The 27,628-nt window shown below is 36.0% G+C and overlaps 2 protein-coding genes across 2 annotated transcripts in view; one reads left to right on the top strand and one right to left on the bottom strand.

Moving 5' to 3' along the window:
• The window catches only part of HLCS (holocarboxylase synthetase), a 70,365-nt gene extending 68,382 nt beyond the window's left edge, over positions 1–1,983 (top strand). The window contains exons 10-11 of the mRNA XM_081951305.1: positions 473–686; positions 1,523–1,983. Coding sequence (XP_081807431.1) covers positions 473–686; positions 1,523–1,691 — 383 coding nt within the window. The 3' untranslated portion in view covers positions 1,692–1,983. The remainder of the gene's footprint in view (positions 1–472; positions 687–1,522) is intronic.
• Positions 1,984–11,181: 9,198 nt separating this feature from the next.
• The window catches only part of SIM2 (SIM bHLH transcription factor 2), a gene marked incomplete at its 5' end in the record, with an annotated part of 38,385 nt that continues 21,938 nt past the window's right edge, over positions 11,182–27,628 (bottom strand). The window contains 6 exons of the mRNA XM_081953086.1: positions 11,182–12,632; positions 13,580–13,985; positions 15,356–15,524; positions 17,309–17,456; positions 20,462–20,568; positions 23,338–23,537. Of these exons, the coding sequence (XP_081809212.1) occupies positions 11,917–12,632; positions 13,580–13,985; positions 15,356–15,524; positions 17,309–17,456; positions 20,462–20,568; positions 23,338–23,537 (1,746 nt within the window). The 3' untranslated portion in view covers positions 11,182–11,916. The remainder of the gene's footprint in view (positions 12,633–13,579; positions 13,986–15,355; positions 15,525–17,308; positions 17,457–20,461; positions 20,569–23,337; positions 23,538–27,628) is intronic.

Here is a 27,628-nt window from a genome sequence, read left to right as displayed (position 1 = left end):
AGGTTTTTTTGCTACTCTAGTTCACCAGTTTTTTTCAGCAAGTCTTGCATTATGACCGGTTCCTTGTTTTAAAGTGGGAATATATTGATAACAATTTAGCACCGTAGTCTTATTTTTGTAATTAATTAAGTAAAATAATTTATATGGTTATGTTGTTTTGTCTTTAAAAAAGGAAATGGATTTCAAATTATATGACCTTATTTCATCTTACATCATTAGAAAGAGTAAATATCTTTAAAACTCTGTAAAAGGATTTTTATATCTATCTAAATCAGTGTTTCTCAATCTTGGCAACTTGAAGATGTCTGGACTTCAACTCCCAGAATTCCCCAGCTGGCTTCAAGTTGCCAAGATTGAGAAACACTGATCTAAATGATTTGGAATGAAATGTATTACCATAATAAAAGAAATAATTTTTCAGATATACATGACATTTTATATACTTTTTTTCCCATGACTTATTCCTCCTCAGGATTTGGTTTTAATGTTAGTAATAGCAACCCAACTGTATGTATCAATGATCTCATTATGGAGTACAATAAGACAATGAATACAACTTTAGAGCCCTTAAATGCTGACTGCCTGATTGCAAGAAGTGTAACTGTACTGGAAAATCTGATCAACATCTTTCAGGAGAAGGGACCAAATGGAATTCTTCCCATCTACTACAAATACTGGGTGCATAGGTGATTAAATTTATTATTCTCAATTAACTATAAGTCTTCTTAAAGCAATAGTGACTGACCAGGTTTAAGTTTTATTATTTATCATGGTTTGCTTAGTAGGCTATGTATAGACATATTTAATTAAAAATTGTGTTTAGCACATATAATTCAAAATATATCAGAATGTCAAAGTTTGATTTATAAAGTCCTAATTTTTGGCTGCTACATCAAAAACCTAAAAAACAGACTAGAAATTAATAAATTAGCATTGAAAAACTCTAGAAAACTATATCTATTCTCTACTCTACTCTGGAGTAGAAAATTCTCATGTTATTATTCATTCTGATTATTATTTTGTTATTATTCATTCTGATTATTATTTTCTTCTGTTCAATCTTGTTTTATTCTTGGAGATGGCCTGGTCAAATCCCTGCAGTTTTCTTGGCAAACTTTTTCAGAAGTTGTTTGCCACTGCCTCTTCCTTAGGGCTGAGAAAAAGTAACGTTAAAATTTGATACTTTAAACCACCATCCCAACTGCTCTCCATTATGATGATGATAAGCAATTAATGAATTCCATATGAATGTTACATAGAATCCATATGCATTTGTTAATAATTATTTTCCCAAAGTACATATTTAATACATAATACCAGTAAGTTCCTTGGAACAGTGACTTATCATGCTTATATGGATATTTGTTGATCAATGAATGAAATACATTGTTATATGTAGATGTTTATACAAAATGAAGGTAGATAATTGGAGACTAATGAGAGGGATTCATTATTAATAGAATAGTCAGGTGGAAATTTCATATATGTTGTATTAATCAAATAATTTTGTTTTCCATTTCAGTGGTAAGCAAGTCCGACTCGGAAATGATGAGGGACCATTGGTATGGATCGTTGGGGTAGATGATTCTGGATTCCTTCAGGTTTATGAGGAAGGCAAAGATGTTATCACCGTGCACCCAGACGGCAATTCTTTTGATATGCTAAAAAATCTTATAATTCCTAAACAATAATTTTTCAGTATGGTAAAACAAACATTCATTTAGCAGACTGTTTTGTATTCAGCACTTATTATGAGTGCTGAGCTAGAGGCAGTATCAACATTTTTCTTCTTTTTGAAGCAGGAAAATAACAATAGTATTTGTATGTATCAAGCAAAAGAAATAACTATTTTTTTGTAAGGTTCTCTTCTTAGTAAGCTGAGATGGTATTTGGAAGTTTTTCCTGTTTCTCTTCTTTTCTTTCAGAATTGTGTACAAATGTGAAAAAAACACTGCAATAAATATTAAAATCAATAACAACTCATTTTTGACATGGATCATTTGGAATTTTCCAAAAGAAACTGTTATGTTATGATGTATATTCTCCAAACTTCTGCTTATAGTAACTAGTAACACTAATAATCATGCAATTTTGTATTCTTTCTATTTTTGACAAGGAAAAGTTTTTCAGCAAATATTAAAATAATATATCAACTGATTTTAATTAAGGAGTAGATGGCTATATTACTTTTCGAACTTAAATAAATGATCAAAAGTGAATATAGCTTTCCGAAAGGGATTTGCCTAGGTTGTATTGGAGCCTAAGCTTTCCACAGTTTTTTGTACATGTTTAAAGCTAAACATTAGGGATAGAATTCCACTAATTTAACAGGTCCTTTTTGTTTCCCAATATTTTCTGGCTTTTTTTCTTTAGGTCAGCTTAGAGTAAAAACTAGTCTGGGCAAATAGGATTAATTTATTAATATTTTTAAGACTCTCTTCAGTCACAGTGGTTAACAGAACCAATATTGCAACAGAATTTGCTGTAGCTTACTTTGCATCATTTCTCATTCATCCTTTACTCAGTATGGTTCTCTTGATCTACTTTGATGCTATTTTCAAATCCAAATAAAGATGGTTCGATGATATTTTCATCCTCAAAGATACTTTTCAAAAATCTCAATGCATAATGTGCTTTTAGGGATTGGTTTTGGTTTTGTAATTTACACAAACACCCAATCTAATATTTTAAAACAATTTCAATTTACTAGGGAATTGAGTTAGCATGCCCTCCTTATTAACACTGTAGGCTTTAAAATACTCTCCTTTTGTTCAGAAAGTTCTGCCCCAAACATGCAGACCTAAGCAGAATTGTCTAAGATTCACTTTACAAAGAATCTAAAAATACGTTTATTGGCTTCATTATGAGTCCAAGAAGGCCTAAAGCAAGCAAGCACGCTAATCTGTAATGAAAGTGGTATCTTGCATTTTGGAGACTAGATAATTTATCTATGTATTATTGGATATTAAATTGTCCTTTCATTGAAGATGAAGATTTTGACTTTTGGTACGTAATGCTTTCCATACTGATATTGACAATTGTTTAAACTTCATTTTGCTTAATGCGTTTTTTAAAAGAATAAAATAATTGCATTAATTTATGTGACTTTTTAAATCCCTGATTTAAATTATGTGAAGTAATTATTTGTATACCTGTCTGGTATTAACTTTTTTTTAAAAGTAGTTTATTTACCTACTCTATGGAGACAAATCCCAAGGAGGTCTCCAAATATCCTCATCCCCTGTGGTCAACTTGCTCCAGAGGTAGGGTCAGTATTTTTTTATGCTGGGAAGGAATAGCTCATCCCCAGTTGCTGCCTGTCTTGTCCTCCAGAGCCTGCATCCCTGAAAGCTCCATCAGCATCCATGCAACCAGGTATGCCTTATATGAGAGTTTGCTCTTGCACAGGGTCTACAGAGATTCTCAATCATCCAGGTCATGGTTGTCCCAAAGGTGCTTTTCAAAAGGCAACTGGACTTTCTTGTGCTTTTTCTTTGAAAATATTTTGCTTCTATCTAAGAAGCTTCTTCGATTCTGAGTGAACTGAAGTTGGATGAGAAACAAAACTTTTTTAAGGAAAAAAGAAGAAAGGTAGCATAACAAACCATTATGGCCCAGGACCTGCTTGAAAAGCCAAATCCTACAAATGTCCTTCCTTTTCCCAAACTAATCCCACCACCCCAGAATTAATGATTTAGTAATGAAATTGGTAATGGCAGTTAATCACAATCTGTCAGAGGACTCATAGCCTCTGAGGACTAATAACAGAGGACTAATAGACATATCTTCCATTTTCAAATCACTAGCCATCTGTTCTGAAGAGAAAATTAGATCCATGAGTTCTCCTACCGTATTTGAGTCAGACACTAAATGAAACAAGAACATCATTGCCATGTGGGCCATGAATTTCCAAATCATGAAGATTAAAATTTCCCATCATCATTAATCTGAGAGAATCCAAATGACCTATGATGATATACAGTGGTTCGGGAGAGGGAATGCTAGGCAATAAAGAAAGGAAAATACCAGAGGATCGGTGTCTTGTCCCTGCCACCCCAGTTTCAGGTATAGAGACTTCTCTCCAACTATTTGTGAAGCAGGATGTACAGTAATAACCAGCATCTGACATGGGGTTTATTATCACTTCTGGCCTTTAAGTCATTGCTGTTGTAGGATCCCAAATATTGTTGGGCAAATTTTCATTATGAGTCACTCAACCATCTCTGGCCACTTGGTCTCAGTGATATATGTCATGATTATCCATTACTCACAATTAAGTCATAAAAGCATGGTTTTATTACAGATAGAGCTATGCTTTATCATCAAGTTCAGTTCAGGGTTCAGTTCCCATATTTGCTTTATGCATGATTTGCCTTAATCCACAATTCAATATTGCTTGTCCTCTTTTCAAAACAGTGCTCTCTTTAGGGCTTCTCCAAATTCCCATTAGATTCATGGTTGCGTTCATTTACCTGAGACTTTTCAGTCTATTCCATTTTGTCCTACAGGTAGTCCTTGACTTTTGACCACAATTGGAACTGAATTTTCAGTTGTGAGTCATTGCAACCGTAAAGTCTGGCAAAATGGGCAGGAAACAAATGTAATGTTGAATTTAAAAAATAATAATAAATTGAGGCACCCATGTGAGCACTTCACTCAACAAGTGCAGTCCTGGAAGTCCCTGGCAGTTGTGGTCATTAAGTGATCATAGAAGAGGCTTGCATGAGAATTCTCGACTTGCAACCATTCATTGAGCAACTGTTTGAAGTTAGAACAGCACTGAAAAAAATGACACGACCAGTCCTTGCACTTCCAACTGTTGTAGCATTCCCCATGGTCATATGATCAAAATTTGGGTGCTTGGCAACTGGCACGTATTTATAATAGGTTGCAGCATCCTGAGGTCATATGATCATTTGCGACCTTCCCAGCCACTTCAAACAAGCAAAGTCAATGGAGGGAAGTCAGATTTGCTTAATAATCATGTAATTCAATTTAAAGCTGCAGTGATTCACTTAACAACCATGACAAAAAGGTCATAAAATTGGCCATGACTCACTTAACAAGTTGGAACCTTAATTTATTTGCAAAGTTAACTATTTCTGTTGAAATTCTCTACAGTTTTCTTTTTAGAGGAGGTTTGTCCCAAGCTGAATGTTTGCTGTACTGCTTCCTTTAGATGCCCAACACATTTTCGTTCCCTTTAACCATATCACTGAAGGAACAATATATCAATCTTATATGGCTCAATTTTTAAATAATACATCGTCCAGTTTTTCCCACCTTCATGCAGTGCAGTTATTTCCAGGACAATGACATGAATGGTATCTGTGCTTTCTGAACTTTATATGAATTAAATATGCCTATGCACTATCATAGTTATAGTTTCATTCTCTCTTATTCTTTTTGTTTTTTCAGCGTTATGTTTAATTAGTTTGGGACATATCCCACTACTAGTAATTCGCTCACATCAATAAGAAAAGATCACAGAATCACAGAATTGGGAAGGTGGAAGAGACGACAAAGCCAATCTAGTTAAACCCCCATTATTTGCACTAAAAGCAAATAACCATCTTTAAGAACTGGCTTTCCTGCCTCTTTTTTAAAACCTGAAAAAGCCACAATCTCTATAGGTCAACTGTTTCACTGCTAGACATTTTTAAATTTTTAGTGGCAAAAAGAAACATTAAATGGCTTGACGGTTATTAATAAGCATGCCTAAAACAAAAATAACTAGCTTATTCTGTTGACAATATTTTATTTAACTTCTTAATCTTACATAATAAATAAGCATAAGAAATATACACTTTAATGGAGTAAATATTCTTTAACAATCATAAACTATTTTATGTATTTTTTCCCTTACATTCTGAATGCTAAGTAATTGAGGTTTTTTTCATTACATATAAAAGCAACTCTATAATTCCAGAACAGAATTGTGTTGCTTGTAATTTTGAACTAGTAGAAGAATTATAAAGTATTCCAACCTAATATACAGATCCAGATAGTAAACTACAGTGTGGAAGTAGCTTATTATTGCCTCCTTCAATTATAGTTTACTTTCCAATCTAGCCTACAATCTTGGGATTTACATCTGTATCCTGAAGCATATTTGTGTTTTACTTGATTAAAATACACTATTAATTAGGACTATGCAAGGATTGTTGAATCCATTTGATTACAAGATTTACACATCTGTATGATGCTTTAGATCCATGATGGCGAACCTATGGTATGCATGTCACAGATGGCACGTGGAGCCATATCTGCCGGCACATGAGCCGTCAGCTCCAGCGTGAATGCACAAACCAGCTAGCTGATTTCGGCCTTCTGGAGGGCTGGGGGAGGCCGTTTTCGCCATCACCAGGCTTCAGGAAAGCCTCCAGAGCCTGGGTAGGGCAAGAAGCGGGCCCAACGGGCCTATCGGTAGTTCAGAAACGATCCATTTCCAGCTTCCAGAGGGCCTCCAGGGGAAGGTGTTTTCATTATGGGTGCTGGCATGCACGCACGCTATTGTGTGCGCACTTGCATTTTTGGCACCCAACAACAAAAAGGTTAGCCACCACTGCTTTAGATCAATTAGTGGCACAGTCAGGAAAATAGTCCAGTGCATTCAAATTCCATTAAGTAGAAAAAATATATGCCCATCCTTATTATCTAACATGAGGAAAATAAATGGATATTAAAAAAATAAAAATCAGAGTAATATGAAATTTATATGGATGTTATAAGTGGAGAAGCGTGGCAAGTTTCATAGCTCTTGAAACATAGCATAGGCTTCAGAACCATAGACCTAAACCTGCTTTTTATAAGGGATATGGCTTTTTAATTTTCACAACAAAATTTACATGAAAGTTAGAATTTAAATTTACCGAATATCGAAGTTGCTGCAAAGGTTTTCAAACTTTGCTTCTGTATCAGTTCACATTATAAATATTTGTAACATTTTTGTTTGGAAATCAAATATAATAAAAGCAATACAAATGGAATATTGAGGAATAACTGCAAATAGATTCATGGGATTTTGTGCAACAAGAAAAATGCTGGAAAGGAATGATGAAGCCCCTTCTTGTATTCATCAGAATTCAACAGAACTATTGATTGAGAACAGGAAATATTAAAATCCAATCATCGTTCCCTCTCTCAATTATCTATCCACCAACCATCCATCTTGTGTAAGCCACTGAGATACAGTAGCTGCTACTGCTTCTTTCTTCTGTGGATGACAGGTGGGGCACAGAAAGGTTAAAGATCCTTTCTGAAACACTTTATATTACTCACAAGACTTTGTGACTGGACACGAGAAAGTAGTTTGATCACAAGATTCACCCTGTTTTAAGGTAAGAGTTTTCAGTACTTTCTCTCCTCCTTTCCTACCAAGGTGTTTTAAAAAGCAAGAACCAAAGAACAGTTGTTGTTTTAAACAGCTTCTTGACACACAGCAAGTTTCTGGCATGACATATCGGCGACACAAATTAATAGAAAATTCATTAATTGGGGATCAAACAAGCTAAAAATGAGCCTGAAATGCCAAGACATTTTTTTATGTGACTGGGGGCATGTGATTGTTAGGAGAGCAAGTGTAACTGTAATATGTCATGGCGCACTAGCAATAGCAATTACACTTATATACCACTTCACAGTGCTTTACAGCCCTAAGCATTTTACAAAGTCAACATATTGACCCCAACAATCTGGGTCCTCATTTTATCCACCTCAGAAGGATGGAAGGCTGAGTCAACCTTGAGCCAATGAGATTTGAACTGCCAAACTACTGGCAGCTGGTGATCAGCAGAAGTAGCCTGCAGTACTGCACTGTAACCACTGTGCCACCGCGGCTCATCATCATGTACATGTGTGATACAATTTAATTTCTGTGACAATATCACCATGGCTAAAATCAACATAATCTGCTAGGAAATTCACAATTTGTCCTAAATTAATGCACAGCACTAGAATCTATAAAGCTTACTAAACAGAGGTTTTTTTATGAAATATGAAAGTGGCTTTTGTATCAATACGATCCAGACATACTTAGGTTTTCCTATTCCATTTTCCATACTTTTTTACCCAAATTATACCATATGGGTAATAAATGAGTAAAAGTCTATTTAAGGTCTCTCACTTTATAAATATGTAGTATAAACTTTGCATTCTTGTACAGATGTAGCAATTCCGTATTTTTTCATTATTGAAAGTTTATAAGCTGACAGTAATCAAATTCTGAAGGCAGAATTCTCTATTTAAATTCCAAGTGTGAACATACCACACTATAGTAAGTATATAACTGAGCATTTTTCCTGAATATAATTTTTAATTAGATCAGATTAATATGCTATAGAATATGCAGAAGCACGTCAGAATATCCCTCTCTATATTCATTTTAAAAATATCGCATAGAGCAATGGGATTACTTGAACCATAGTGGACCATGTATTGCAATTAAAATATGATGGTTCCTGATACTTTCTTTTAATGCAAGACAGTGTGCACAAAGGCATTTTAGAAAAAAGGTAAAATATTACTATACAATTAACTATTAGATTTATTTTTATGAGGCAGTTAACAACCAGAGTTGCAATAGGAAACACATTTTAATATAACAAAATAAAAATGCATGTTTTAGCATAAATACACTTTTTAAGAACATTACTTAAATTAATATAGAAATAGGCACTGGTTTAAAACATAATAAATTCTATTTGATAATACAGTCTTGTAATGTTAATACTACTGGATTTACCAACCAGTGCTTTTTTCAGCAATATTGATTTGAGGAAAAGCATAATCATTTGCAGCTTGTTATTTTAACTGGTTAATAGGGGGAAAATCATTTCACTCAACATTATTGCAATATATAAATGTAACTGATGAGTTTAAATTGCCTGAGTAACCTGAGTAAATTAATTAACATATTTCTAAGTTAGTAGTTTGGAAAATGGTGCAGTTGGGATTTTGGTGTAGTAGCAAACAATTAGTCTGATATTACTAACACAGACAACATCTTAAAACTCTAGACATGATTTCTTAAGTTTCATGAAAATCAGGCTTCTGCTTCAAAATCAAATGAAAACCTAGGTTGGGGCAGACAAGGCCATTCCTTACATTAATTTTTATCTTACATTGATTTTGCAAGTAGTCAATCTGACTAACACTGTACTAATGACACTGTTGATTTTGAATACCAAAATTATAACAATAAGCTAACCATCTAATTTCCAATGTACAAGTTTTCTACTTTAAATATTTCAGAAATCAACTGAACTTGGGCTGATTTCATGTATGTCATTTGGGGATGATTTGTGCATATGTCTGTTTTCCTCTTTTAATAATAAGAGATATATCTCTGCTGGTTACTCAGGTTTTCTAGTCACACACTCCAAAAATATGCTAATTGTTATCTTCCAACAGAAATTTCCAGCATGATGAGAAGATCCAAACTGCACACACAAAATGCACATAGTAATTTAAAACCATGAAGTTTGTTTGGCCTCTTTAACATTGAAAGCAATGCCTTTTTCCAAATACAAAGAATGTTACCTAATTCTTTCTAAAAGCATTCACTTTTTTAGATTTGAAAGATCAAAATTGCAAAGGAGGAAAGGAACAAGGCCCAAAAAATGAATACTTTTGTGAGTACTCATAAAAGGAAAATCCAATGTTCCATATTTCAAACTTGAAATGAAAGAACAATTTGACTGCTAATAATGAAGGATGGGTCCCAGTAAAACGGTTTTGTGAATTCCTAGACAGTCTTCACCATTTCGGAACCATGAACTTCAGCTCAGGGCACAATTTATCCCTATTTGAAATTTGAAGCTCCCTACTTCGACACTGTGAAAATAAAAGTGCATTCTCAATTATTTGATAGGATAATACTGAGAACAAAAATTCCTTTAACACAATCTTCCTTCTCCACAGTGGAAAATGTTTCTAACATCAGAAAGCAAATAAAGTGTATTTCAGGAAAAAATGGTTTCAGAAAATGTCTATTATGTTTATTTGATGTGTAACAAGGTGCAATCAGTGAGGTTCTTTTGTTTATTGCACAAGATAACAAGACTTCACAGAAATAACCTTATAATGGTTCTGGCTGTACTTAGAGCATTCACAATACTGTCTTTTGTTTGAAAACTGACTTGTTTTAGGGAGGCAAAAAAAATAGGCAATTAAAATTAAATTGTACAGGTAGTTCTCAACTTACAACAGTTCATTTAGTGACTGTTCAAAGTTACGACAGCACTGAAGAAAGGGACATGACTGTTTTTCACACTTACAACCATCACAGTATCCCCATGCTTACGTGATCAAAATTCAGACATTTGACAAGTAACTCATATTTATGACCGTTGCAGCATCCCAGGGTCATGTGATCACCTTTTGTGATTTCTGACAAGCAAAATCAATGGGAAAGCAAGATTCACTTAACAACCATGTTACTAACTTAACGACTGCAGTGATTCACTTAACTGTGGCAAGAAAAGGTGTAGAATGGGGCAAACTCATTTAAAAAAATGTCTCACTTAACAAAAGAAATTTTGGCCTCAACTATGGTCATAAGTCAATGACTACCTGTATAGTTATGTCAGTATATATTATACACTAGTGTATAATGTATATTATACACACACACAGGTATGTATCTGTTAGGGATTTTTTGTTATGTTATTAAAATAGGAAAATGTATTTCAATAGTTACATCCAGCTAATAGTAGCATATTCCAGTAATTGCAGGCAGATGATTTCTTATCCACACAATAATTTCTATTATTTGCAATCAGCAATAGGAGCAGGAACACATGGGTATTGTTTCCTTTGTGCGTATGCCGGAGTGCTCCCAAACAGGGATGTGAAGAAAACTTACTGTGAATACTAACAACATAAATACATATCTGTATGTGTTCAGACTCTGTTATTATCCAGATTCAATATTATAGGTTAAAAAAAAATCAATGTAATATGTATTCTACTAAAAATCCAAACTAAATTCTACAGGCCTGAGGAGTGTTAGATTATCATTAGTTCCTTCTGTGAATGCATTTTATCATCACTTAACAAAAGCAAGTGCCACAATGTGCTGGATTAAACCTACACACACACACACACACACACACACACACACACACACTCTCTCTCTCTCTCTCTCTCACTGGAAAAGGATTACTGCTGAAATGAATTGAAATCTCATTATCAAAGCATAATGAACAGAATACATCTTCTCTACTTCCTTTGATCAGAATTAAAAGAAAAGTTGGATCCATTCTTTTATCTAGAAGTTCCACTTGAAATAGAAAAACTCTTCTCAATTTTCAGAGATTATTTTAAAAGGTTCATATCATACTTTACTACAGTGTGAAAATCATCAACTCTTTGGTAAATATTTCAAACAGTAAGCAGGGAGTTTTTCATTGTTCAAAGATGCATAGTTGTCATGCAGGATGGCAATTCTTGAGTGCCTTGATAAAATGTATTAAAGTCAGAGGCATTAAAACGAATGATTTGTAAACATCAATGTTCCCAGGATATTGAATAAAGATTATTTGAAAAAAAAAACCTGCCATAAATAATTGTATCCATTTGGCAGCTATGTTAACATATTAAAATTGTAGAACTGAAGTTGATAAGAAAACCATCTTTGTACTGATACTTGTAAAATCTAAGGGATAAACTCTAAGAATAATAAAAATTATCAGTTACATGGCTTCTTGATGGCAGTGTCAACCTGCAGAGATTAATTAGTAATAAAACAACACTGAAGTTTTCTGTTTCCTGACCGTAAATGTGTTACTTTACATGGCTAACCTACAAGTTGTCCCCACTGACCTTCAACTTTCCTTACTGGCTACAGCCATGCATATTCATGCTCTCTGGAAACTATTGCAATTTATTTTAATTTAATAACAGGCTCAATTATTGTTACCTTCCACTAGCTATTATTACAGAAGTTCCAATATAATGAGGAAGTGTGGATTCTTTGTGAGTTTCAGGGGAAGAAGCTGATGAGGGGCTTTGGTTTTTGTAAAACATATTTACATCCTCAGAATTGTGTCCATAATTTTCTGTTATGTGGCCTGTCGCCATGCATGAAGATGTGCCATGTTTGGCTAAAACTCGGTGATAGTTCAGAAAGACAAGCGGAACTTGTCCTGCCTGTCTTACATCCACTGTATGGTCGGTTTCAGGGTCACCGTCAAGCTTTGCAATCATTCTGTCCTCAGATTCCAGTTCACTTAAATTTGTAGCAAGATGAGCAATATTTTCATATTTCGGTTCTTTCATATAAATTCTTCTTGCTTGTTCATAAACGGTTGGAACTGGGACGAAGTGACTTAACTGTCCAATTGATTTACTTTGGAAAGATTCTGATTTTGATAAAAATGTATTGGAGAAGGAGTTTGAAAAGGCCTTTTCACTAATGCTGTTTTTTTCTTGCAAGTCTCTATTAAAAACTAGTTTATTCTCTTCTTTAATTAGATTGTGTGCTGGGCATGTTCTGTTTTCTGTTTTGCTCTGTTTTATAATGCCAGAATCATACATTTCTTCTTTGTATTTGCTACTGGGTGTTAAGCTGGCACAACTTGTAAAACTTTCAGAGGTTGTTTCATGGTTGTATCGTCTATGTGGTAGTGGCACTTAGAGGGGAAAAAGAAATGCATTAGATGGACAAGATTCAAAAAATGAAGACAAAATAAAAATCACAATTTCTACATCTGAATATAAATCATTAAATACAAGTGGGTACACTTGTCATTAGTTTTAGAATAAAAAGCTGCTGGCATTTATATTAAAAGAAATAAATAAGCAGTTGTACTACACACAGGTACACTCAAGAGGAAAAGGAACACTGCTCCACACCAAATTGTAAGATGAAATTGAAGCAGCTTCTCAGAGCGAAATTATTAATAAAGTGAACCTGACTTGTGCTCACAATTGTAATTCATATCAAATATGTCAAATTTAAAAGATGAAAATATTTTGTTTATACTCCTCTGCTGTGTTTTTTTCTATTTTGTAGGAAACTGCAAAATAAACTTCTCCAGTTTTATTTGCATTTAAATTATATTAATTTTAAGAATTATTTTCTTTCTTGAAATCTTCGAGTTTGACAGTTAATATTGTGAGGATTTGGTACTCTAATGCCTTCTCTACAATATATAATTATCAGGAAGCCCTCTACATAGAATAAGATGTTCAGATCTATGGGTGGATTCTATAAAAAATAAATGCAATCTATGGGTTTTTTTTGTTAAACTTTTACGTTAGGTTTGTATTGGCAAAACTGTAATAGATATAGAAAAAAATACCATTATTACAAATGTAGGTGCCAATATCCAGGTGCAAAATACAGAAATTGGTGCAACAAAATTTGCCAATGACTTAAAGGATTCTTAAATCTAGGGTTGCTGTCTCTCAGACTCTAGATTTAATATGACCACCACTGACTTCCAGGAGTTTGATTACAACTATACAATGAGAATAACTATAAATCATATAAAGATATATATAAAGATCTGATAATTTAATCTAAAGTTGGTTTAAAATCTAAACATTATTCTGAAATTGCCTGAATAATACCCACCTTCATAATTTTGTAAAAGATTATGGCGTACATTACATGCTGACTGATCAGGACTTTTACATGGTGATTGACTCCCTGGTACAAGAGAATTGGCGTAGTGCCACTGGCACTCTCCACTTGTCTGCAATGTACTTAAGAAGAACCGTGCTACTTCGCAAGGTGCCCCTTGAGGCTGGCCAAATTTAGAAGGCAGCATTTGTTTTTTGCTACTGAATACGTGAGAGTCTACAGGAAAGTGGCCATAATGATATGAGAAAGGTAAGCTGTACGATGGAGTGTATAAAAGTTCGCTGTTTTCTGAATGAAAGGCTTGTTCCTGGATGGTGGCAGAGTTTGCTATGGAGCTGGATCTCCAGCTTCCAACTTGGCCACATTCCAGCTTCTCTGTCTGGAAGGAACCATATTGCTGAAAACGAAAAGAAAAGAAAGTATTTAATAGTGGACTCTGAAATCTATCAATATTGCAGAGTACAGAATGCATGCAACCAAGTAATCACCTTGAAACACTGAGACACTAAATGAAACAGGCTTAACCAGACTTAATTTCTAAAGAGAGGAACCTTTATCAAGCCTTTCTGGGTCTCCTTTCATTGCTTCTGAAAACCCTGCTCTTTAATCCTAGACATTCAAAACAAGCTATAATAATTAAGGTAATCCTCAACCTATTACCACAATTGCAGATTTAAAAAAAATCAGTAAGGATGCTATCTAAACTGTTTTGTCAAATAGCATTTGAATCATTTAGATTTTAAACTTTTTATCTTAGGATAAAAAAAATGAGGGCTGAAAAAACCTTACATGATTTGAAACAGACCAGAGAATAATAAACATCCCTTCAGTTAGGCTATTCTTTCTGTCTATTTTTAATGCACAGTAGTGTAATCTTCATAACATAGCCAACTAAAGCAGTGTTTCTCAACCTTGGCGACTTTAAGTCCTGTGGACTTCAACTCCAGAATTCCCCAGCTAGCTATGCTGGCTGGGGGATTTTGGGAGTTGAAGTCCACAGGATTTAAAGTCGCCAAGGTTGAGAAACACTGAACTAAAGTATTATGAGAAATTGTGCTGATGGCACCAGAAATGATGGTCTCTACAAATCAGCATTTGATGAGGTGTGCAGTAAATGGAAGCAATGAAGGAAATCTTTAACCCTGGCTACTGCCAGTGTCCAAAAGAAAAATACAATAATTATCACAAGAGTACGTGTTATTGATACAATATGCCATTGTGATCTTAAAAAATTATAGATAACAGAGTAATAATGAAGATCAATAGAGTAATGACACTACAGCTGTTCTTGCTCTTGTCCCTGAATATTTATGGACCAGTATGTCAACTTGTAGATTACAAAAGCTGCAAATATTTATAATTTGAATAGCAGAGAAATTCTAGTGACTACTCCTAAAGCACTAATTGCAAAGCTAGTATACCCACACCTCATTTAATAACAGTGTGCTGTTCCAGAAATCAGGTGGTGAAGTGAAATGGTCATTACTTGAACTTGTGACAAAGAAAGACACTGCACCTTCTCCAGCCTCATACAACTACGTCTGCGTTACTTTTATTCTAATACGCGTTTTGGCTGACTCAGAAAATTTGGTTGTAGATGGATGCATTGATCAAAAAGTGATTTTTTTCTTTATTGCTTTAACCATTATATTTGTAAATGGTCACTAGCTGATGTAGTCGCTAAACAAGGAGTGGCTCTATTGCATCAAGGCTGTCATGCTATTAATATATGAACAGTTTTGCCCAAAGGGAAGGGGAAAAAAATACCTGCTGTGGATAAGGAGTTGTTCTGAGTTTCATCTTCATTTTATTACTCCTAGGTTTTGTTGCTTTTCTTGTTTCTTGTGAGGTAGACATCAAATTTCTGCATGAAAATTGTGATTTAGAAACGGCAATTTGGTCCAGTGACAATGGAAGTTCCTTATATTCTATATCTCTGCAAGACAACATTATAGTAACAGGTTGATTACAATCTATTTCTCATCTAGTTTTGCCAAGAACCCATCCATATAAACACAGTTTTAAATGTTTTATTCAAAAACCATGTATTAAAATGAAATTCCATTCAAAAGGAATGTAGTAGATTGCCTTGAAATTTGAAACTTTTTTATTTGCTTTGCTGTGTTACTAAAACAAAAAAAAAATCATGAGAGATACTTGGAGTATGGCAACCGACTAAAACTCAACCCCTCCAAGACGGAGTGGCTGTGGCTTCCGGCCCCCCGGTTCAACCAGTTGCTTCCATCTCTGGCCATCGGGGGCGAGCAACTGGCCCCCGTGGAACGGGTGCGCAATTTGGGCGTCCTCCTGGATGCCCGGCTGTCCATGGATGACCATGTAACAGCCGTGGCAAGGGGGGCGTTCCATCAGGTTCGCCTGATGCGCCAATTGCGCTCCTTATTGGACCGGGATGCCCTACGCACAGTCACCCATGCGCTGGTGACGTCTCGCCTGGACTACTGCAATGCTCTCTACATGGGGCTTCCCTTGAGATGCACTCGGAGACTGCAGTTGGTCCAGAATGCGGCCGCGCGAGTGATTATGGGGAGGACTAGATACTCCCCTGTAACACCTCTCCTGCGCGAGCTGCACTGGCTTCCTGTAGTCTATCGAGTGCGTTTTAAGGTTTTGATTACGATCTTCAAAGCGCTCCATGGCACAGGACCTAGTTACATGCGGGATCGCATCCTGCCCCACACATCCCTACGACCAATTCGCTCACACAGAGAGGGACTTCTCCGGGTGCCGTCCACTAAACAGTGTTGGGGGGCGACACCCAGGAGCAGAGCCTTCTCTGTGATGGGCCCAGCCCTGTGGAATGACCTCCCCCGTGACATCAGGATTACTTCCGATCTCCGCTCCTTCCGTGTACAGCTGAAGACCCACCTCTTCCAACTATCTGGCCTGGCTCAACCGTAGTTCTATTCTTTTTCCTCCTGACTGTCCTTTTAAATTTTTAAATTGTGTTGTGTTATTATTAATGGGGTATTTTAATGGTTTTTTAACATTCTCTATGTGATGTAATTGTTACCTCCTCCGTGCATGTATGTCCTTGTATACGTATGTATTTGGATGTTTATATGTTTGCACATATGTTTTTATGTCTCATATGTTTTATTGTACGCCGCCCCGAGTCCTTGGTGGAGAGGGAGCGGCTAATAAATTCAAATTTTTTTTTTTTATTATTATTATTATTATTATTATTATTATTATTATTGTAGTGTTGTATATTAATAAGACATTGAGGATGCACAAAATTCCACCTATTAAAGTGAAGATGTATCTAAAGGAAAAGGGGTGGGAACAAGATAGGGAGGGAAGGAAGGAAGGTCAACCCTACAGTGAATGAAATGACACGTTAGTTCATAAAGTGGCTGAAACCATCAAGCTACAAGATTATAACTCCAGGATAATTGAAAGTAAGAGATTTTTCAGAACCTAGCCAAAGATTGAGATTTTTTTTCTGCCACAAACGGAAAAGAAACTACATTCCCTCTGGAGAATATCAACAAGGAGTTGATAGCTGTTTGTTTAAGACAGGCATTGAAACAAACAATAAATGATACTAGAACCAAGAATGGTTTATTACCATTCCCATATATTGTTCCATGACAATATAATATATTTTTAATTATCAACCCTTTAGCAAATGAAAACAAGATGAAAAGGAGCTATAGTTATACATTTGACAGCATCTAATTGCAAGAAATGACAACTTACGTGAGGACATAATTGACACTCACTATGCAGTGAGGTCTTGATGAGCGGCTATTATGTACAATAGTGGCATAGCTCTGGACCCAAACCCAGCCACCATTTTTTGACAGCAACCGATAATACTTGGTTGTGACTTGTCCTTTCACCAACACTATGAAAACATTAAAGAGGTGTAATTATATTTATGTTCTGCCTGGTCCAAAGCCTCTTAGCTTTGGTAAAATTACAGAACTTATAACTTTTCAAGTAAGATTGTTCTTGTTTTTTAAGAAGAGAATTGAATGTACATAGGAAAACTTTTTCAAGTAAGAAAAGGAACATAATTTTCTATTTTAGTTTTTACATATAAATATTTCCTTTGCCCAAATCTTCTAACACAAAATCCACTGTGTAATTAATATAACAATCCTACATATGTTTACTCTTAAGTCACATGCCGTATGATTACTTTAGGTTACCTTGATAACTTCTTTTATATCTTATTTTCTATATGTATAAAACACAGTTTCAGCCAATATTTTGGTCATCACAGAACTTACTATTAACATTCCACATATACTATTAATCTAAAATATAAAGTCATAGCAAAGAAAAAAAATGGATTACATATCCTCACAATGCCTCAACGGGAGCCTATGCTGTTTTTGCAAAGTATATTCAGGTAACAAAAACAGAAATGTTGTGTTTGAAATTTTTTGACATAAAATACATTGAGGGGAGAAAAACCTGAAATAATACATTTGTGGCTGCAGAAAATTTAAGTTTAACACATTTTATTATCTTCTCACCCTCATTCCCATTTGTCAGTTGATGCAACATAATTAAACTCACAGCAATCTTTCAGGAATCCACATCCTTCTCAAAAAGAGAGTGGTTTTGTGGTGATCTACGGTTTTCATTAAAATAAGTTGACCAGATGAGAAATCTCAGATATATTTTTCTTTGTATGCTGACCAACATTTTTGAAATCTTCTTTAAATTAACTGATCAGACTTCGTTAATCTTCGACATAGATACATGTAAGTCAGTGATGAAATCCAAAAATTTTCCCTACCAGTTCTGTGGCTTGGTGGGCATGTGACCGGGTGGGCGTAGCCAACTTGTAAAATGTGGTGAAACTCACTTAGCAACGCTCTTGCTTAGCAACCAAAATTTGGGGCTCAATTGTGGTCATAAGTTCTCTTTCTTTTTCTTTCTCTTTCTCTCTTTCCTTCTTTCTTTCTTTCCTCTCTCTCCCTTCCTCTTTCTTTCTCCTTTCTTTCTCTTTCACTTTCTTTCTTTGTCTCTCTCTCTTTTCTTTTCTCTCTCTCCATTCCTTCCTCTTTCTATCTTTCTCTCTCTTTCTCTCTTTTCTTTTCTCACTCTCCCCTTCCTCTTTCTTTCTTTCTTTCTCTTTCTCTTTCTCTCTTTTTCTTTCTTTCCCTCTTTCTCTTTCATTTCCCCCCCCCCTCTCTCTCTCTCACACACACACACGTCTGGGCACGAAGACAGAGCCCTTCCCAGGGAGTTCTCCTGCACAGACGCGCCTGGCAGCAGCGGTGGCAGCAGAGGTTGCCTGGTCTCCACCGCGCCAGGGAGTTCTCCTGCGCAAATGTGTGTGGCAGTGGCAGCGGCGGCGGCAGAGCACACCCTGCCCTTCGGGGGCCCGTTCCCCCAGCCGGATCAACCGTAGCGGCACCAATGGATGGTGGGATGTTCTTTCTTTCAGTGGCGGGAGAAGGAAGAAAGTGCTCTGGGAGGGCATGTGCAGCACCCCTGGGACATCCGCCTGGCACCTGCCCTCCTGAAGTGCCACCACCGCTGCCCCTCTCAGCCCCAGATCAGCGGCTACGTCTTCACCAAGGGCCACCCATCCACTGACTGGCTGGGCCAGGCTGGACGCTGACCTCAGAAGGCAAGCAGGCGTGGGGGAAGGCCTCATGGAAGGCAGGCACGCGTAGCAGGGCTGCAGGGAAGGGAGTAGGCTGCTAACTCCCTTCCTTGCAGCCGGACAGCCCCAACATGCTTGCCTACCTTCCACGCAGACTTACACTTGCCTGGCTTTGCAAGGTGGCCACGGGACACCGGAAAGACCATGTGCAAGGCAGGCAAGCATGGCAGGGCTGCAGGGAAAGGAGTAGGCTGCTAGCTCCCTTCCCTGTGGCCAGATGGCCCCAACATGCTTGCCTACCTTCCACGCAGCCTTCTGCTTGCCTACCTTTGCAAGGTGGCCACAGGAACACTGGGAAGGCCACGTGGAAGGCAGGCAAGCATGGCAGGGCTGCGGGCCACAGGAAAGGGAGTAGGGGAGACAGGCTGGGATGGTGGAAAGCAGAGACTGGGCTGGGCAGGGCGGGGCGAGTGAGGGGCGACCGGGGGATCAGTTCTGGGGTGTGGCCAGCCAGCGGTCCCTACCGGTTGGACAACCCAGGCCCAATGTCCGCTACTGGTTCTCCTGAACTGGTCCAAACCGGTAGGATTTCATCCCTGATGTAAGTCTTTTCAAAAAATCTTTCTATCCCTTTGTTTTGAGAAGAAAAAGAACAGGAGTTTGATGGTTCTCCCTTCCATTATAAGGGTGGAGTAGTGAAGAAGCTATCAGCACTGTATCTTATAAGGAGTCTAACTCTGTGGTCCAGAATATGATGAAAGAATTCTCTTGGAGGATTCCAATATGTTGGACAGTGTTGTATGGACGTTTCTTCACTGCCATTGCTTCTATTCAAAAGGCTACTAAATTTATTAATTTGTTCCATCAACCCACTTTTCTTAATTATCTCCTGATATACCATGAGATTATTAAATGGACTGTTCTTGTGAGACAGGCTACTTCATCTATCTTTTCTTTAGATTTTAATTCAACAGGCATGTGACCCACTGCTCGAGAATTCTTAGTAATTCCTATTAATCCTTCTCTCACCAAAAGCAGACTGTTTTAAGCTAATAAGTATCATTGCTTCACATCATTGATTGTTAAAGATTGTGCTCAGAACATAACATCTCATGTACAAATTGAGAATAAGAGGGTAGAAGTCAGGGGCAGAATTGGTAGCAATTATGTATTTCACATGTAATTTTTTTTGAATGGCATGTATGAAAATATCCATAACATATACATTCAACTGAAAACCCATCTATATCAACATTGTACATTATTATTTGTTTCCTATTACTTACAAAGGTGGTGAGCATATCGTAAATGAAACACATCACATCCATGCACATGGTGGTAAAGAGTTTTCTCTATCAAATCTTGAGGCTCATATCCAGTTAATTCAGTGACTCTAAAAGAGAAAATATATCCAAGAAGCATTACAGGTAGTCCTCAACCTATGACCATAATTGAACCCAAAACTTTTGTTGTGAAGTGAAACATTTGTTAAATGAGTTTTGCCCCACTTTACGACTTTTCTTGCCAGAGTTATTAAGTGAATCGCTGCAGTTGGTAAATTAATAACCCAGTGGTTAAGTGAATCTGGCTTCCCCATTGACTTTGCTTGTCAAGAAGGTCGCAAAAGGTGATCACACGACTCAGACATTGCAATCATAAATATGAGTTAATTGCCAAACATTTGCATTTTGATCATGTGACCATGGGAATGCTGCAACGGTTGTAAGTGTGAAAAATGGTCATAAGTCACTTTTTCCAGTGACGTAACTTTGAACGGTCACTAAATGAACTGTTGTAAATTGAGAACTACCTGTACCTTTGCAAACAAGTTATCATTTGTTCCAGATATCTAGAAACTGAAATAGTGGTAGTCCTCACTGACCATAATTGGGACTGGCAACTCCATCCATTTGCCTTTTATCAAGTTGCTCAACTAACAGGTCTTAGATTCAGAAATCGTGCTAAACTTATGTTTAACATTAATCTGGTGATAAGTTACATGCATAAAATAGGGGAATGGAATGAAGTGAAAGGGAATGATCAATCAGGAACAAGCTCTATCTAATAACCCACCCCCCAAAAACAATAAAAAGATATAGCAACACCAATTCTTTGTTGATCAAAGCAACAGCAAACCTGTAATGCATTCAGTGATGTTAGAATCAGCAACATATATTGTAGCTGCAGAACATATATCTTTTTCCCAGCTCAAATCAACCCAGATTTAGTAAGTTTTCAAAAGTGCTAAATTAGTACCTAAAGGGAGCTGTTATGGATTCCTCCACTGATTCTGAAACTAAAGAAGAGAATCTAGACTAATTCTGGCCTGAAATTCAAGAGGCAATGGGCTGTCAGCCACATAGAAGCAATGAATGTGATTCAGTGCAGCTGGCCATTGATTCCAACAATAGCAAGTCAGAGCCAAACATTAGAAGACCATCTAGGCCTACATCACATGCCAGCTCAAGGGGGCCAAGCAGCAAAGGTCAGCATGGCTCCTTGAGAAGAATGGCATTAACTTTTCTAACTGAGCCCAGCCAGGAATTCTATTTAAGAGCATACTCCAGATCTCCTCCCCTTGTTGGAACAACTTCCCTGTCTCCAGATCTGTATCATGTTGCCCTGCTGCAGATACCTTAAAATCCTTGTTCTATGATGGGAATTTCAGCTTGATATTTGGATTGGCTCTTATGGATCTCTCTGAGGTTTGATCCTATCTTGAACAATTGCCTCATCGGTCAACTGCCCATACTCTCCTGGTTCAACCTGTCTTGCGTGGACAGAAGTTCATGTAAGAGAGGACATGTGCTTTGGAAATCACTGATTGGGCAATATGTGGGTAGCTAGCAGTCGGTGTTGTCTTGCAACACGCATCAAAATCGCCATGGAGAGCAATGCCTAGTGACTGAAGTGGAAGGGTGTTTTTACAGCAGCCTAAAACAGCCAATAAAGGCTGGACAGATCATAATCCTGACTACATAATCAACCGCATTATAAATGAAATATGCTAAATTATGTTCATGATAAAATTGTTTTGGGAGAAGACAAAATGCTACTTTAAAACTAGAGCAGCTAAAGATGATTTAAAGCTCCTGAGTTGTGGGATGAAGATGAAGACATCATAAAGATATGAAATATAAAAAATAGCTGCATGAGCATATTCATGCATTAAGTAGTGGGATGGGAGTTAGAACTCTGCATGTGATATGAAATATTTTTTTAAATGCCTCAGTCAGCTAACAGGACTCTCACTCAAGATGGCAATAGAGTCACAGCTCTATAATGAGCTGATTTTTTATTCATTTTAGTTTTTATATTTTTATTTAGATTATTAGTAGTAGTATTGTTATTTATATAATACTATATAGAGATTTAGTATTAATCAAGAACTGTTAGTATTTTTCTTCATTTTTCTTCATTTTTCTTCATTTTTTATCTCCATTTTACTTTTCGTTTTTTTAAAATAATTTTAATATCCTAAATTATTATTTTAGTAATCAGAAATAAGATTTTCTGGATGCACAGACTGTTGTACACAATTTCAAATACCGAAGATGTAAAATAATAAAACAATATGATGACAGTGCATATTTGATAGTTTGCAGACAATTTTGGCAAATTTTTGTGGCAAATTCATTTTAGCTTTTTAAATGTTTTAACATTTAACAATTGGTTCTCTCAAAATCTAAAGCTCCCTTTCATATTGTTATGAGTGAACTGTCCTTCATTATTTCTAAATTATGTTAATGTGGGAGAAATTCAAAATGATGTGCAGTGAATTCAAATGTATAGTGAACTCAAGTAGACTCAGGATAGATATACTGTTAACTGTGCTTTTACACCTATAAAAGTGAAGACATTCAGTTTCTCTTATGTAGCTGCTAAAAAGCAGTCATGTGTATTAAATGGGTAACTCATTTTCCTATCAATAAACATTAAATGTTTCCTATCAATAAACAATTATTAAATTATTAAAACAATTTGATTCAGTAAGTAAATGTTAGTATGTAAGTAAATCAATCCAAGGAGAACATTACTTCTTCAATTTTGTATACATTGTATTGCCTCTTTATATTGTTTAACTTTTATGTTTTAAACTGTCTTCTGCAAGTTAAGATGATGCAAAATTAGAGTAGTCATGTTTCAAAAACTTTCTACTTACCTGGAATCTAGAAAGATAAGCTTTAAGTCCAGACTTGCTCTGAACATAAACATATTACTATGAAGTTTGATCTCAGTAATTGCGCTTGGAGGTAGTGATTGACCTACAGCAACCAATCCCACAATTTGGTAACAGGTGTCATACAAAGATATATCCAGCATATACTGCCGAATCTTCAAATAGCCACTGCAATGGATTACCTAGTATGGACAAAAATAACATTTGTAAAGAGAGAAAAAATAGCTAGCTTCTTGATGACACTGAATCAAAATCCAGTGTTTTTCTCTTTATTATATTGATTTTTGCTGTCCAGTTTGTTAAAATGTCTGCTGCAAAAAACCATTAATTTTTAGGCAATGTTGAATAAATATATTGCATGATATTAAATTAACATTAATGTTAAATTAATTTATAATTATTAAATTGGCATATACATTTGCATTAATTTAACAATGAACTGTGAAAACCCTGACTCAATATAGTTGCATTTAGTTACTGCATGTTGACTTTTGAAATTCCAATTTGTTGTTATTTTAACCATTCAGTTGTGTCTGACTCTTGGTGACTAGGCAAATGCTCTCCTTGTCAAGCAGCTTCTTTCAGTTATTGGATGTTCATCTCTGTATCAGCACGTTCCTTGCTTGCCCCTTCTTCTTGTTCCACTAACCATTCCTAGCATCCTTGCCTTCTCCAATGAATTTGGATGCATGACATGGACAAAGTAAATCAGACATAGACTTAGGATTTCAGCTTCTAATGATGTGTATGTTTTTTTATTTAGCACCTCTCTGTTAATTATTCTGGCTGTTCATGGTATACACAATAACGTACGCCAGCACAATAACTTACACCAGCACACCAAACCATCAATTCTTCTTCGATCAGCCATTCTTAGGGTCCAATTCTCAAATCCATACATCATTATAAGGAAGATTATTTACTTTAACTAGCCTGCTTTTTGTACTTGTATCAATATCTTTGCTTTTCCAGATCTTATTCAAGTTAACTATTGCAGTGCAGCTTAAGGTTATCCTGTGTTTTATTTTAGGAATAGAACTACCATTGTGAACAATTTTTGATCCGAGGAAGATAAATTTTCAAATTAATTCAGTTTTCTCCATGTTGATTTTAAACATCTCATGTCCATCTGCAGCTGTTGTTATTATCTTCGTTTTCCTAATGTTAAGACTCAGTCCTACATGTTCACTTTCACTGTTGATTTTCCAGATCATTTTTCCAGGTCTTCCTTCTTTACAGCCAATAGTGTTGTATCATCTGCATACCTCAAATTATTTATGGTTCTTCCCCCAATCTTCACTCCAACACCAGGCAGTTCCAGATCTAATTTCCGCATGATCACCTCTGCATACAGATCGAACAAAAATGGTGATAAAATACATCCCTGTCTAACTCCTTTACTGATCCTGAACCAATCTGTGCACCATAAAGTACTCTCACTGTTACCTACAGTGATCAGATAAGCCTGATCAGGTGGGTTGGGACACCAAGATCATGCAAAGCCACCCTTAGCTTATTGTGTCTACGCAGTCAAAAGCTTTTTAGTAATTGATAAAACACATATATAGATCCTTTTGATATTCAAATTCCAGTTTATTTTATTGCTAATAAAGACAGATGTATGTTCAGTGCTTCTGAATATTGTATTACTTAGTACATGTTCTAATACAAAATGGAGAGGCACATGCAAACTTATTGAAGCTTTTGTATAAAAAGTAATACATTCTCAAGATGTTTCATAATGTATATTGTGAAAACATATCTGTGAAAATATATACAGACCCCTCACATCCTGGACGTAAATTGTTTCAACTTCAACCCTCAAAACAATGCTATAGAGCATTGCACATCACAACAACTATACACAAGGACAGATTCACACACACCCATGCCATCACGCTGCTAAACAACTAATTCCCACAACACTGTCAAACTATTTACTAAGACTATTATTCTTCCCATCCTTCCTATTACCTATCTCCTTTCTACTTATAATTATAACCTTCTTGCTTGTATCTTTACAATTTATATTTATATTTATTTAGTTCCCTAGTATAATTTTGATTGCTTATTTAGTATCCTATGACTATCACTAAGTGTTGTGTCTTATGATTCTTGATGGATGTATTTTTTACGTACGCAATCACACTTGGCCAATGAAGAATTCTATTCTATTATATTAAGAACAGTAGATAAAAGATTTATGCAATATTGAAGGACATGGAAATTTTGTTATGATAGTTTTATTACATCATAATAACTCAAAAATAAACTTCATGGCCTTCATTATTAGTAACCAAGAATACAGGATATAAGAAAAAATGTGCTTCAAAGTACAGGAAGACACAAATTATTCAATAGGTGTAACAGAAATATGATGAGATTTTCCATGATTGAACTGGAAAAACTATTTTCCTTAATAGAACATGTAATAGAATTGTGCCATATGTCAAAAATATTAACACTTGCTTAGGAATCCAAGTAAATGAACTTGGTAACACTGCAGAGAACATTTACATTAAATAAATGGAGGAAGAATAATAGCAATGTTGTTAGTGTCCACCATTACCTGCCCAATCAATGAGAAAATGCCAATAATGCTTTCCAAAAACAAATGGCATTCTTTCAAAGAGCAAAGAGGAATGAAGTGATGATGGACTTTATCCTGGTGTTCCAACATCCAGGTGTTCCTGGTTATCCAACCGAAAACTTTCACCAACAGGGATGGAAGGAGGCACAAAAGGATCAACTAACCTGGACTTGATAATAATCAGTTGGAAAAATTTGGGGCTTATTCTGTCAAGTTGCCCTTGTGAAAAATAAGAGCTAGCAATCATTTCTGGAGAGCAAGGACACATCGCATTGCCCTATACTTCCCCATTACCTTCCCTTAATGCCATCATTAGGCAGGTGTTCCTCTTTCCACTTTCTTAGCAGTGTTGGTTCAGGCAATGCTGCCTGGTTTGGCTGCTGTGAGCACTTTCTTCCAGGCCAATCCTTGCAATTTGACTACTTTGCAAAGGCAGGAATAACCACACTTTCCCAGCTTTTCCTGAATGACAGTCTACTGCTATAGCAGGTTTTTCCCATTAGCATGATATGAATAATACTTCCTTGATAGGAAAAATGCTTTGAATTCTAGAAGGAATGTTGGGGTGGGGTTATTACAATTTTCTTTCTCTGGGAGTTATTTATATTTCTACCCTGTTTCCAGTCAAGGGAAGTAAAGAAGGAAGCCTAGCAAAAAAGTAGGTTGCTTAGGAAAAGAAAACAAATCTAAATGTTTCTGCTACATTTTCAATTTGGAATCTTTTGCATGCCAGAGAAACAACTGTACTTATGAGAAAGACTTCCTATAACAGCAGCTGTAGCAAAAGCTAGGAAAGATCTAGGAAAACTGTTTATGTTGAAGCTTGTTGCTCTGTCTTCATATGTCATCATTTTGCTTTAACTTTATATCTAAACATTTGTATACATATGTGTGTAGGGTAGTAAGAAAGACTGCCACATTTATAGCTAAAGCCATTTAATTAAGAGCTTCCTATTTATATCAGATTTAGGTCAACTGCTAAGGGATAATATGACCTGATTACTTCATCAATACTTTTATATTATATTTTTATTTATTAATCTAAACAATAAACTAAAGTATTTGAATATCTATCTATCTATCCAGAAAAATTCACTAACTGAAAAGAAAGAAACTGCCAATGGGACGATATGGTAATACACAATTTGGCCTAAATACCTTGCAAGCCAGTATCCAAATCTGAAAGGGTTTTCTGAAATCAATTTAGAGCCAAGCCAGCCTGAGCACAGGACAGGAGCAGCTTAAGTGTGGATATGCCCTTATAGAGGAATCAGCCAGAATACTGGAGAAAAATAACTATGTCACGCTGGAATTCTTGGTCCTAATGGAAATTAGATCTTAAGTGCAATTGAATGCTTTTCTCAGCTTAAGTGTTGATAGGTAGGATTCTATGGTAGAAGAAATCAGAAAAAAAAGAGTAACTGGAGATCTTGTGAAGAAGATGTTAAAAACAAATCCAACAAAGGAGGTACAGTAAGTACCAAAACCAAACAATTCCAATTAGAAATAGATCAAACAAAGAAATCAAGAAAGAGTACAGAGAGAATTTCCGATTGCAGAAATATTTTACCTCATTTCTTAATCCCCCAACTATAATCAGAAAGGGGGGGGGGGAATTTCACAGTGAATTTTGTTTCACAGTATCATGATCCCAAATTGTTTTAGCTCAACCTCCCTTGGCCC

The sequence above is a fragment of the Natrix helvetica genome (assembly GCF_964273705.1).
Source record: "Natrix helvetica genome assembly, chromosome: 4".
Taxonomy (NCBI): Eukaryota; Metazoa; Chordata; class Lepidosauria; order Squamata; family Natricidae; genus Natrix; species Natrix helvetica.
Note: the sequence above shows the minus strand (reverse complement) of the source record. Positions and strands in the feature narration are given on the sequence as shown.